Raw genomic sequence first — 13,738 nt, 5'->3', positions numbered from 1 at the left:
TGATGGAAAATCGTTTATTTTCCTTTTTATCCGTTTTGGAAAAAAAATTACTCAAAATTTTGGTCACAAAAACGCTTGAAGCAGTTACTCTTCTCAAATCAGTTTAACTCAAACGTTTTGTTTCAAAATGGCTGTATGTTTCCATGTGTTGTTGATTTTAATAATGCTCTTATCGTTGGCAGAGGAAGTATCTGATATATAATATCATTTTTGTGTTTTGTTAAGACCAGCTTAATAGTCAGGAATGATATTAAAAGTATTTCTCATTTTATACCATTCAGTATTGTCAGTATCTAACCGGCATGTATGGATACTGCAATATTAAAGGGGAAAAAAAATGAAAAAATAAAAAAAAATTCCGACCGACCGACCCTACTTTTTTTCAACATGAAAGCGGAAACAAACTAATTTTTTTGTTAGGCTTTATTATTAAAAATATCCTGTTGCATTTCTCATTTTGTTTACAACCCCCAACAGACAGTCTTGAAATCAAACAACATGTAAGTGATAACTGAAGTGGAGGTGTGTGTGAAGCCTATTTAAACTTTATTCAAAATTATTTAAGCACACATGCTGTACGAGGTGACAGACACTTACTGTGTAGGTTTTTATGAGTAATCAATGCCCTTTTTATGTTTTAAAATAGGATGAAATGAATTAAAACTTTAAACTATCAAAAAACTTCTTCCTACAAAATGCCTGAACTTACGAGAGTCTTCTGGACTGCCATTAATCTGACTGAGAACGTTGTTTTTGAGGGAGGGCTTGCCGTTGCTATAGTCCATCATTATGATGGAGGTGATGTGTTCCCCCAGGGTCATGCTATTCTTCTGGTCAGCACTTGATCCTTCAGATTTGGGTGTCTGGGCATCCATGCTGGATGTTGTTGGACTATTGTCACTGTCTGATACCTGTCCTGATCCACTCTGTACAAAATTACATAAAGTGCAATACTGCAATTACCAGTTTAATATATTTATCCCTGAATGGAATACTGCAAGGCATTTTAGAGAAACATCTATTTTGTTGAATACCAGTGTAAAAATTTAAAATACTGGAATATCTAGTTTTTCCTTTGAAGATAACATTAATACAGAGCATTGGTTCAGCTGCATAGGGTTACATCTTTAAAATGGTTCTCATTTATACCAATTTAAACATGAAATACGTGAACTATGCATTTCACATTACCTGAGGAGTGCTTGGCATTGGAGAAGACTGAGCAGGCCTCTGCTGAGATTCATGTACCCATCTCTTCTTCCCATGCATGGCTGGTGGTGACTTTTGGTCAGGCTGCAAAGAATGTGGTCCTGCTTGTGGAGCTGAGTCTGGTGGCTCCTGTTTGGGACGAGAAGCAGAGGAGACCATAGAGTTCATAGGAGATGTCTCTGTTTTGGAAGTCGCTGTCTCTTCTGTAGAACTATTAATCTGATGAATAATAATAGCATCAATCAGATTGGCAGCGGTTAAGGAAGACTGTCTCTCACTACCTGAGCGGTTTGTTCCACTTTGATCTTGGGCAAAGACTTTGAAGAACTCTGCTGGAGTTGAGATGTTCTGTTGCCTGTATCCTGGGGAAGATCGGTTTGATGTGGATCTGCTGGAATCTGTATCGATTTTGTGTAGCCTTTCCTCTTGTTTGGGGGACTCCATTATCTCTCTTCTAATCTGCTCTTCCAAATTGAAAGCCTTGACTTTGTTTGCATTCTCCCTTTCTTGTTGTTCTTGTTTTTCTTGCATCTGTCTTCTGTTGTACTCCTGTTGCTGTGCTGCAAGTGTAGCAGCTGGTATGCTTGTTCTTTGCTGTTGTTGCTGCTGTTGTCTTTGTAACATTGAGTCATATCTTGGGGAGCTTGCACCCTGTCCACCTCTCATACCCTCGTTTGGGTACTCTGGGCGATCATTCACAGTGATGACACTGGGACGGCCTGTGCCATGTGTTATGCTTGGTCGATCGTGAGGAACTTGACCAGGAACTGGTCCAGCCATTCCCTGTTTAGGCCATCCAATAGGTTTCTCCTCATGTGGTGGAGCATTATGTGATGGGTGTGGTGACAATCTCCTATCTTGTGGCATGGAAGGTTGAAGATACACTAATCCCTGGTTACTCTGAGGATAGCCTGGCATCATGGATCCTGGGTAAGCCCCTGGCTTTCCCTCTTTTCCTCTAGGTGAGGATTGGCTCTCTTGTTTTCTGTTGTGCGGTCCTCCCATCTGCCTAGAAGTTTCAAAGTCACATCTGATTGTTTGTCTGGTGCTGTTCTCTGACTGGTAAGGAAATGGCATTCCTGGCTGGGGATATTGCTGTGGTCTGGTCATGTGCTGCTCCATCATCATTCTCTGTTGCTCCCATTGTAACTGCTGCATCCTAGGCCCCTCCATTCCACTTGGAGGCCCTCGGTTCCCCATATCTCTATTGACAGGCGTGCCACTAGTTATTGAGCCACTAGGCATCCTTGGCTGTACAGGTCTGTGAATAGCCTCCTGACGCTGTACCATACTTGCTACCTGATTTGGATTCAAACTCTGAGCCATAGTTCTCACAGGAGTACCCTGAGTTATTGATCCTGAAGGTGAATGCATAACTGAACCTGGGGGCATGAGCATGGAGGGATGGCCACTTGATGGAGGGGATTTTGTGTTCAGCTTGGGGGAAGGTCCCTTGTTGTTGATTAATGGCGGGGGTGGAGGAATGGTTTGCCTAGGTTGTCCACGGCCATGGGGGTCCATTACTGTGGGCATTCCAGGGTAAGGAGATGTACTTGGTGGGATGTGCCTATTAATGGCTGGTGATATCGCCTGTCTGTCATGCTGGAAGGAAGGCTGTGGGGACTTCTGCTCCACAGATGGAGGTCTGTTAGTTAGTGGCAGAGCCTCATTGTGATAATATCCACTTGGTTTTTGAGAGTGAGCAGGTGGAGGACCAGAAGACCTAGGCAACGGATCCTCTGCAGGTCTTCTATATTCAAACTGAGGCTGGCTTCCAAAATCCCTGGGATTTCCCCTGTAACCTTGGGGAGCTTTAGATAGGTCCTGAGGGAGATCTCTGTCCCTGCTGTCAGGTACCTCCCTCTCCATTCTGCCCACAGGCATGTGATAAGGAGAAACTGAGTGCCGCCCACCATACTCTGGCTTCTCTTTCCTAAGATCCTGAACATTGTACTGATTCATTCCAGGAATCATTGGTTGACCTCTATAAACTGGCTCTGAGGATGCAGGCCCTACAAATATGAAATATGTACAGATGAATGATACAGAAAAGAGATATTGTATTTGTGTCACATATCTTTGATAACAGTCTACTGGTATACATCAAAATATTATGCATGTATTTACGTTTTTCAGGGGGTCTCTCTGCAGGTCGATCCGACTGAACCAGATTCCTCTCTATCGCTGAATGAATGAGGTCACGGACACAGGACATTCTTTTGGCATCATTCTGACTGTTCTTGTTGCCTGGTACAATTGGTGACATGCTCCTACTCAGATGGCCTTGGTTGACAAATCCTGGCTCTGACATAGCACTAGAAGGTCTGTGTTGACTATTCTCTCCTTGATACATCATACTATATATGTTGTTCCTGCCCTGCTGTTGGTTTTGTGACATCTGTCTACCTGAGAAATCCAGTACTGAGGAGTTTGCCTGTCCCATTCCTTGCTGGACCTCCCTGATGTCACGACTTGATGGGCGAGATGGGCGATTGTGATCCATCTCCAGGGCCGGACTTGAGCCCACCATACTGGGCACTGGGCTCTGCCTGATGGGTGATGGATGGGCATGTGAAGCACTCTTCATCTGTAACCCAGGGCTTGTGGAAGGCCGGGGTTGATTCGGTACACCTAACTGGGTGCCTTGAATCACTTGCTGTACGTGGGCCTGACTTGTTTGAGGAGGTTGCAGTGGAAAGTTACCAAAACCTGGATGCTGCATTGGCAACTTAGAGGCAGGGATTCCAGATGTTCTAGGACTAAATGAATCTCTTGGCTCACCTAAAGAATGACAATGAGTATTACCCATTGTTTATTTTTTTGATTGATAAAAATACAGGTTATCTAACAATACAGCTTCCATGTACATAATCAATTAAGTGGGAAATAAACTGAATACAGAAGAGACAGGACTCACTCTGCTGTTCCCTGTGGGTGTGGCTGTCTGAGGGATGGGCTTCATCAGCACTCATTGTGGCACTGCTGTCATTGTCCACACTGCGGAGGCTGCCCTGGGAGGCACTCAGAGGCTTGTTAGAGGTCAGGTTCTGGGGGAATCCCACTGGGGCAGTGCTCTGGTGATCCGGTAGTTCAGGTACGGTGTTCCCTTCTTGTTTGTCCTCTTTCATTGGACCTTAAAAAAACATTTTATTAGAAACCTATGCATTGTATTAAGAGAACTACTTGACTATACAAGTATAACATAGGACCAAACTGCAATTGTAAACTTTAACATTCCACTACAGCCAAGTACACTTTAACATTCCGCTACAGCTATGTACATACATGTACCACATGCATGCTTGTTTCCTCAAACAGTATGTTATATTTCTGTATTATTGTAATACTTACAAGTACATTACAAAAATTTTTTTTATCCCTTTTTAACCTATCCCATCTTTTGTGGAAAATGCCTATGAGCATAAGACACCATATCTCATTTGATGAGGTATTGCAGCTTTACATAAACAGAATCAAAACACTTTTCTTTAAAGTAAATACCTTCCTCCATCCTTTGAGCAGTGGGGCTAGGAGCACTGGTTGTGTCAGAGTCATTATCCTCATCATTGTCCTCCATTCCTGAGGACATGTCTTCCACATCTGAGGTCGCTGTAACCGTGGAAGCAATACTCTCACACACAGAGGTGGTCCTTTTGTCTACTTCTTGGGAATTTAAAACCTGTTGGGGATTTATCAAGAACTAAAAACATGCATAACATATGAGAGAGAGAGAGAGAGAGAGAGAGAGAGAGAGAGCACAAGAGTGTTACGTTTGCACACATTATCTCATGGTTTATTAGAATCTTTAGTATTTAAAAAATTGCATAAAAGACTTACAATTGTAATGCATATATTGGTAATGTATCCTATAGTCAATACAAACAACGGAAACAACTCGATGTCGAACCTTTTCTTTGGCATGTTCCTGAACAATCTGCTCCAGATTCAGTTTCTTCTTGTAGTTAAAGTAGAAATTTTTGCACTGTGCCTCTGTCTTAGTAGGTACCATGCTTGCTATGGCTGCCCAGTCTCTGCCATGAAGCCTCAGTCCTAGTTCAGAGAAGGAGATTTATTGTAACTTAAGATTTTTTCATAATGCTCATTTACACATTTAATCTCCTTTATAAAACTTTTTTATGCTGAGATATCACTTGTCAGATGCATTAATTAAAAATAATCATGCACAAACATATCATATTGAAAGAATACAAGAAAAAATTAAAATTGAATTGTTACAAAAATCTTTTCAATTCTTTAATTAGATTTCCATGAATACCCTGAATAAATTTAGCTCACCTTGTTTTGCTATCTCCATTTCCTCTTCAGTCCACCGAGATGTCTCTACACTCTCTGTAAAATAAAAATTATTTCTTTTACATGAAATTTGTAAAAAAAAAAAAAAAATGTTTAATTTGGCAACAAACAAAATTTTTTTGGGATCATTTTGTTTTCCATTCCATTAGCTTTTTCATTCATGTCACAATAAGATTTATTTAATTTACAATTATGCAAATTCTTTTAACACTTATACAAAGGGTTAACTTCACAACACAGGAATATTAGAGGAAGTGTGCCAGGTGCTCTATGACATACTTAGAATACCTGTGGTGTCTGTGGTCTCGGGGGCCATCGGTGCCACCTGGTCCCCGGCCCCAGATCCCGTCCCCAGTCTCCTCGCTATCCGGTTAAAACAGGCAGAGCAGCACTTTGTAATGTCATCAGTAAGCTCTGAAACAATCGTATTTTGGATAATTTATCTAAATGTCATATAAACAAACTGTTCATTGTCCTAATATCCCATACAGCTCACAGACAATTTGTGGACATGACACAACAATTTTTTATGGGTTAACTACAAGTATTATTAACTTAAAATATTTATTCAATTTTCTTTCTTGTTTACTTTTGGTAAGACTAAATGAAACTAAATGGCAAAGATTAAGACAATCTTACTGTAAGACCATAGGATGCTATAAATGATATTGAACAAACTCAAGTAGGAAAGGAATTGCAACCTAATCCATATTTTCTCTACTTTATCCTTTCTCCAATTCTTTTAATGAAAAAGTGAAATATAAAGTGAATTGTTACACTTACGAAGTTCCTTGATGATTGGGTCTTTAGCCTCAGCTGATAACTCTGACCATTTAGGGGGCAGGGGTCGGAGTCGCTTGACCTTTCTCTTTGGAGTTTTACATAAAGGTACTGGGCATCTGTTAACACATTTACAAAAACATAACAATACCAGACATAATTACAGCATCTAAAGTTATCCTTTTTCATGTAAATGCATTGAATTAAAAGCAGCAAAGTCCATAAGAACTGTAATTAGCTCCATCTTACTGTGTGTATCTGCGCCTCACAGATTTACAGCGACAACTGCTGCACACTCTCATGTCAGGCTTCAGGTTTTCTTCCTTCATACCGTACAGGTCACAATTACTTTGTGTCAAAGGTCGACTCAGACCATAGTGCTCTAGATGCACATCGCAGATTGCACAGTTATGGGCACCCCCTGAAAAATATGAATCAATTTTGTCAGGACATCTTAAGGTATTCACAATCAAATTTAACACAGCAATCTGAATTGAAATTTTAATAAACACAATATCAGCACACCCTATGGGCGACCTTTCACAAAATCCCTCAATTCTAAGAAAAGAATGGACGAAAATTTAATAGTTTGAGTTATCACTCTTATCACAGAGGTGTTGATCCTCAAGTACAATACTGTCTGACTCTCGACTTACCATCCCCTTCACTCCCTGCAGTGACTGCTGCCATTGCCTCGTTGTCATCTGATGAGAATTCTTCCTCTTTGATCTTGAGGTCTGCCTCACTTGAGGAGGAGGCTTGTGCACAGTTATCTGAGGTTTCCATTGCCTGCTCTGAGGTGGCCGAGGAGACTGCCTCATCTTCACCACCAGCACCTCGCTCCTTGTTAGAGTCATCCTGAAGGCGTGAGGATGTTTGCTGCTACAATTTCAATCAAGCAATTATGATAAAAATGCATAGAACATTCATCTCTGTAAACATTAACTTTATACACTTAATACACTAAAAAAGACTATTCAATCAAACAAATGGATAGTCTTTAGAATATATTCTAGAGATTTCTAAAACAACCTCTGTTTTTAATTGAGCACTTCTTAATTCCTTTGTTATCATCATTATACTTTTAGTGGTTCTCTGGTAACTTTTATTAGAGAGTATGTGAAAACCTGAATAGGTCCTACCTGAGGCTTCTTCCACTTCTGTTTTCGTACTGTCTGTTTACGTAGAAGCTGTTTGTAATTTTCTGTTTTCTTGGTTTGATAGTAGTACTGGACACAGTCTGCTACACTCTGTCAACACAAATTCCTTCATGAAATATCTTTTTTACCAAATTAAAAAGAAAAGACAACAAAGCACCCCCCCCCTAAAATACATTGTACTTAAAATTACCTTTCTCTCCAGAAACTGAGCAATGTAAGAGAAGTTTTTGGGATGCTGTAAATATTTCTCCTTGAAGATGTTCTTTTCCTGTGGTGTCCACACATTTATGAACTTCCTCTCCTCATCCTCAGCCATTGGATCTTCTACACGCCCATTATTGTTTGTGTATCGTAATTTGCGTTGCCGAGCATCCAACATCATAGGGGGAACCACTGCATAGCTCCTCATCTTTTTGTCTTCCTCCTGAAAATACCATTTTCGGTGTGTTGTGACTGAGTATATAAATATTGTTGCTAAATGTACAAATGATGTTACTGAATATACAGAATGTTGTCATTGAGTTCACATATGTTGTTTCTGAATGTACAAATGTTGTATCTGATACGATTGTACAAATGCTGTTACCAAATACAGTATATATATGATGTTACTATATATTTGCAAATCTTGTTGCTGAAAGTACAAATAATGTTTCTCATATGATTGTACAAATGATGTTAATGACTGTTTAAATGTTGTAACTGAATACATACAAATGTTGTTACTGAATATGTACACGTTGTCATTGAATATATGTATGTTGCAAATGAATGTACAAATATTGTTACTGGATATAATCAAAGGCCTGAAGGGCCTAAGACTCTACTCGCTCTGAACGTGTTGTCAATATTTTGATGTAATTGTTAGTAATACATATAAAAAAATTCTGTCTTTTGTAAATACTTTAAACATAGGTGTACAAAGATTACAGGGCTCATTGTGGCAGACATCACCTTTATGAGACCAGCTTTATCATATTAAATTATATGATAATAATAATTATATATCGTATTTATTTAAAAAATCATCTTTCACGATTCATGATTTCTTTTTTATCTTTGATATGTTGTAGCCAGTGATAATAAGATACTTCTATACTTAATTCATGATTTATTTCAAATTCTGCGTCTTGAAAGCAGAAAAGGGTCAATAAATGTCTGATTCCTGAATCATCAACTCGTGTCAGTACTTTCAGTTCTTTGATTCAACACTTAATGATGACTGGCAATGCCTACCAGACTGGCAATGCATAATATCGTAGGATAGAGACAAAGGACCAGTATATTTCAATGACATAGAAATAAGAACTATTTGCATTATATTGCACATTATCAATTCACGTTTGTGCTCAAAATCCACTCCAAGAGATCCGATGACAGCTAGGGTCTTCTCGCTTCGCGAGCTGGGTTTTTCTAAAAATAGATTTTACGCTTAATATGGAACAAGGTTTTCCCCGTGTAAGTTGTTCGAATTCATGGGCGGCGATTGAACAAAAATTACTTTGATTTGTTTTATTTTTTGAACATCAAGAAAAACTTTAAAAATATATGTGTAAAAAAAGATAAGATTGTTTAACTATTTCAAATTCGCAATCACGCAAACAAAAGAGGTTAATGCATGCACTATTTTCATTAGCGCATGAATAAAGTAGTGCAAAATTTTCGCAGAAACGGCTATGATAACAAGGACTCGCTCGCTTCGTGAGCCGACTCAAAAATGTTAGTGCTTAATATACAAATGTTCAAAAATGTTAGTGCTTAATATACAAATGTTGTCAATGAATATACATTCAAGAGTGTATCACTGAATACGCAAATATACATGTACGGTCAAACTTTTTATTTCCAGGAAAACAAAAACACCCCTCAAATGACTCACACTAATATTGGTACCAATATACATGTACAATTGTTCTCAAAGAGCATCGTTTTTTAAGTTACCTGATTTGGTTTCATCATTAGTTTTGTGAACACAATTTTTTGCAGATTTCTTTGTTGAATTGATCCATAAAATCAGATGGTGAATCTTACTAATTCAAGAAAACTGATCCCCACAAATACTACTGAGACCCCAGTACTAACCTCTTGTTCATGAATTCCATCCATAATCTGCTCCAGCTCGGCCTCACTCCTCACATACACCCCATTGTTCCCAGCACGAGTCCCAGCCCTGAAAGCATCAACACACTTATAGCATTCAAGCTTTGAAACCCCAAAGTTCTTGTTGAAACCAAGTCCCTGAAACAGGACATGGCTAGAACAAGTGACTACAAAATACAGGTGCTTGCTTTATTTATATGATTAACCTGGAAAACCTCTCTTTATCCTCCCTGTTCTTCTTGATCTCTGGGAATACCTTCTCAAAGTACTCCCTTGTTTTGGCATCTTTGGCTCTGTAACATCAAGTATTTCTTTAGATTTTAAGATTTTTTTCAAAATTACAGAACTCTAAATTTTTAATGTCCACCTTTTTTTCTTTCTTGCTCAATATATTCACACTTACTTTCTTTTAGCATTGTTCTCAATTCTTTCGATCTTTTTCAACCAAACTTGCATCAACTGATCATATCTTTCTGTTAGATACCTCTCCTAAATGCGAATAAAACAATTGGTCTAAGTAAAATGGAAATGACATGTATAAGATACCGTCCAATACACTTAACTGTATTATTCTGCAGCAGCATTTGATATTCATAGCAATCAAAGGACTTATTCAACTCAATTCATATGTTAATTTCATATAATACAGAAGGAGTTTAAATAGGAATCCTTATTTCATCTTATATTAATGTATTAATTAGCAAAAAACTTTCCACCATCAGCAAATCTATTTATCACCATCAAATTAATTATCTTTAACTCCTCACCCTTATTCTCTTCTCCTGCTGTCTCTTTTTGAAATGCAGAAGGAGCCTAGGTTTGAACTCGGCATACCTTTAAAGAAAAAACGGACCTCATTAAATCTTGAGCTTATTCAGTTTTGGCATAATTATCAAAAAAATCTCTTGGTAGAAACACTGTTCTTCTGTTCTCTTTGTTTCTCTTCAAGATTACTTGGAAATTCAAATTAAAAAGAAAAATCTTCCAGTTCACAAATCAAGAAACAGGAAGCCCAGCAGTGAGGCCTATTCATTATTTCTCCAATTACAACAGCCCAGTGCCTTTGTCAAGTCTTACTTTCTTTTGTTCTCATGGTAAACAGTGGTGTCTGAGGGCTGGTTATACAGAGGCTACAAAATCAATATTGCATTCATTAGAGCAGCAAATGCAAGAAATGTGTTGCAAATTAGTATTTTTGTCACTACTAAACTGATGCGCATATTGCCTTACCAATTTAACACATACCAGATCTATCTTCGGCCCTAGTTTAGCAAACATGTTGTGTGCTTCCTCTGCTTTTTTCTGCAATATATGTGAATGATAAATTAATACAATATATGAATATGAAGTATGAATAAAACAACGCAATTAATTACATACTGAATAAAATTGCTTTTTTAGTTCCATTTCTTGACTCCCACAATACTTAATAACATACATGTTATTAAGATAAAGACTTTTAATTATTACAATCCTGGAAAGTTAAATATCAATCCAATCAACATTTTTTATTTTCATTTTACTTGAATAAATCTCATTTTTCTTTCTTTTTATCTCTAGTTGAAGGTAGGGAAGCAGTGTCCTTTTATTTCACTGTACAGGACATGAATTTCAATTGATTTTCCCCATTTGAGACGGTCTTATTTTTCATCCTCATTATTCTGGTTAAGTAGTTTCTATGGCAGTGTGTGGGTGATTACAGAATAGTGCCAGTATTTTACAAAGCTACAGAAAGCCTACAAGAATTGAATTTCTAACTGTCAGATCAACTTACAAATACAACCCCGTTTTTTAATCATCCCTTTACAGTTTTGGACCTCTTTCTACTAAAGTCATCACATACACATGTAGCATGGTCAACAAAGATTAAATATACCTGATTTATAATGCATACCTGGGAAAACTATCATCAGAGAAGCAAAATAGCAGGTATATCATATCAATTAAGAGAAAAATACTGTTTTCATAAGAATTTCTGTAGAGATGTATCCTGTTTGAGACATACCGTATGTAGGTAATTTGAGTTTTGCTTGGATTGAATTAAGTGAGAGGTATGCCCTGATTTAGTCAAGATGATATGAGGTATACTATAGATCGAGTCAATGAAGAATCGTACCCTGTTCTCAGCATAAATGATTTGAGCTATGCTCTGATGTTTGGTCTCCGTGACAACAATATCCTTTACTTTCTGTTTCTCTTCTGGTGGTTTACATTTCTCTAACTCTAGCTGCTCCTGTAAACAAACAAGCTTGCTCAAAGCAAATAGTTATAATCAAAATACTGAACAATCACCTATACCTGTCAAACAAAATCAAAACTATTGCAAATAATATCTACAATACCCATACTGTAAGAAAAGAATATCAGCCCTCATGCTTAGAATTTTACTGAGCATTAGAGCGTAGCAGGCCAATTTGCACCGAACACTGAATGCATTTCTTTTACAGCATTCATTATGTGCGAGTGTAGCTTAACAACAGAAGTAAATATGTGACAATGATAAATTATCGTAAGTAAAGAAGAGCCTGAATTACCTGTTTCTTTTTGAGTTTCTGAATGTCTTTGTCGACCTTGCTGATCTCTCTATCCACTTTACTGATGGCCTGAAGAAGCTGATCCTTGGAGGAGGGACTGGTCTCATCGGGAGGGAGGGTGGGCGATATTGCCTCCACTTGCGGATTGTAGGTTGGTTCCTGACAGAGAGGTTAAGATCCACATAACAAAGTAACTTCAGTTCATAAATGAACAACTGATCCAAATGAGAATATGTGATTTTATGCAAAATCTCGCCCACAAAATTTAACCTTTTTTAAGATCTTTAAAAATAAGGTGGAAGAGCGTTGAAATCATATTGATAATAAGTTGTAAAAGATTATTTTGATACATTGATGTTTTGTAGAAAAATATGAGTGCTTTCCATGGTTTTTCAACTGGGAAACATTAAGCAGAGGATTGCTCAAGTACAATTTTTTAGAATTTGTGTATAATTATATGAACAAAAACAAATGTAACAATTGTACTTGAGCAGACTTGCGCTCTATAGACATCCTTCCAAATGCAAAATATAAGGAAAAAATGACAATATTTTCCTCTGTTTGCAAAATTGCTGGAATTAGCTCATTTAGATGATGTCATAGATAAACAGCTAATAAATAATGATGACTAATATCAAGATTAAAGTGATAGGCATCGTCTGTAGATTGAATTTTTATACAATACTATTTAAAAATTGGTTATATTTGATATTATATTACCGGTAGATATTCGACCATTCCAAATACATCTATAGTCCTATCTTATCTTATCATGACTGCCAAATTCATAAAGGAATATGGAAACATTTTTCAAACCTTTTTCACGTCTATCTGCAGGGGCTGTAACTCTGGTCTTTCCATCCCCAGGCGAGGGCGTTTGGGGGTGTGAGGACCAGTAGAGGCTTGGTTGACCTGGCTTGTACTGGGACCTGGATCTCCACCCCCTTGGGATACCTGAATATTTCCCATTGTGTCCTGAGCATATCCAGCATAAGCTTCCCTACTTCTGTAATCATATACATGTATCAATTAACAACATTTCTTGAGAGTTCTTGATTTTACTGATGATATATATTATATCATCAATATAATAATATGATTGATGAAATGAATAATTATAAATGTAATAAATCAATGCATACCGGTATGATATTAATAATAAACACAAGAAATTATAAGCCAAACTTTATTAAGGTTTGACATAAATTAATACTATGAAAATAGTTTGAAAAGAAATTCATTCACATATATCTATACTCATCCCAAATTACAATACTGTATATGCTTCACTCATATCTATATTGAATTCATAATGAAAACTCCATGCAGACCTAACCGATTTTCTAAATGTCAGAATCATTATTCTCCAGTGATAAGGCTACATGAAAACAGGCCAGGAAAGGAATCTAGCAGATCTGACAAGTCAGGCCAATAAAGCTGACAACTGCATGTGCTATTTTATTTCCAGACACTCAGCTGCCCAGACCAGAAATTGTAAATATAAAAACCAGGGCCAAAAGATACAATTCAATCTAAACCAGTGACCTAGATCCTTGAAGAACAAGCATAGCCCATATTTTTTTTTTATCATAAGGCATCTATTTTTTTTCAAATTCAGGTATACACATGCAACACTCAAAT

At 37.5% G+C, this 13,738-nt stretch overlaps 1 protein-coding gene across 1 annotated transcript in view; it reads right to left on the bottom strand.

Annotated features, from left to right (window-relative positions):
* Positions 1 to 13,738, bottom strand: part of LOC105327345 (nuclear receptor corepressor 1) — a 28,317-nt gene that overhangs the window by 5,415 nt on the left and 9,164 nt on the right. The window contains exons 4-25 of the mRNA XM_011428278.4: positions 12,914 to 13,103; positions 12,098 to 12,256; positions 11,680 to 11,796; positions 10,809 to 10,865; positions 10,641 to 10,693; positions 10,331 to 10,397; positions 9,967 to 10,052; positions 9,770 to 9,856; positions 9,546 to 9,633; positions 7,654 to 7,887; positions 7,446 to 7,553; positions 6,960 to 7,185; positions 6,553 to 6,724; positions 6,307 to 6,422; positions 5,803 to 5,937; positions 5,506 to 5,559; positions 5,117 to 5,259; positions 4,711 to 4,888; positions 4,127 to 4,342; positions 3,337 to 3,990; positions 1,192 to 3,221; positions 710 to 926 (exon numbers count right to left, since the gene is read on the bottom strand). Of these exons, the coding sequence (XP_011426580.3) occupies positions 710 to 926; positions 1,192 to 3,221; positions 3,337 to 3,990; positions 4,127 to 4,342; positions 4,711 to 4,888; positions 5,117 to 5,259; positions 5,506 to 5,559; positions 5,803 to 5,937; positions 6,307 to 6,422; positions 6,553 to 6,724; positions 6,960 to 7,185; positions 7,446 to 7,553; positions 7,654 to 7,887; positions 9,546 to 9,633; positions 9,770 to 9,856; positions 9,967 to 10,052; positions 10,331 to 10,397; positions 10,641 to 10,693; positions 10,809 to 10,865; positions 11,680 to 11,796; positions 12,098 to 12,256; positions 12,914 to 13,103 (5,387 nt within the window). The remainder of the gene's footprint in view (positions 1 to 709; positions 927 to 1,191; positions 3,222 to 3,336; positions 3,991 to 4,126; positions 4,343 to 4,710; positions 4,889 to 5,116; positions 5,260 to 5,505; positions 5,560 to 5,802; positions 5,938 to 6,306; positions 6,423 to 6,552; positions 6,725 to 6,959; positions 7,186 to 7,445; positions 7,554 to 7,653; positions 7,888 to 9,545; positions 9,634 to 9,769; positions 9,857 to 9,966; positions 10,053 to 10,330; positions 10,398 to 10,640; positions 10,694 to 10,808; positions 10,866 to 11,679; positions 11,797 to 12,097; positions 12,257 to 12,913; positions 13,104 to 13,738) is intronic.

This window comes from Magallana gigas, chromosome 3 (genome assembly GCF_963853765.1).
Source record: "Magallana gigas chromosome 3, xbMagGiga1.1, whole genome shotgun sequence".
NCBI lineage: Eukaryota > Metazoa > Mollusca > Bivalvia > Ostreida > Ostreidae > Magallana > Magallana gigas.
The sequence above is the reverse complement of the archived record's forward strand: the minus strand, read 5'-3'. Positions and strand labels throughout refer to the sequence as shown.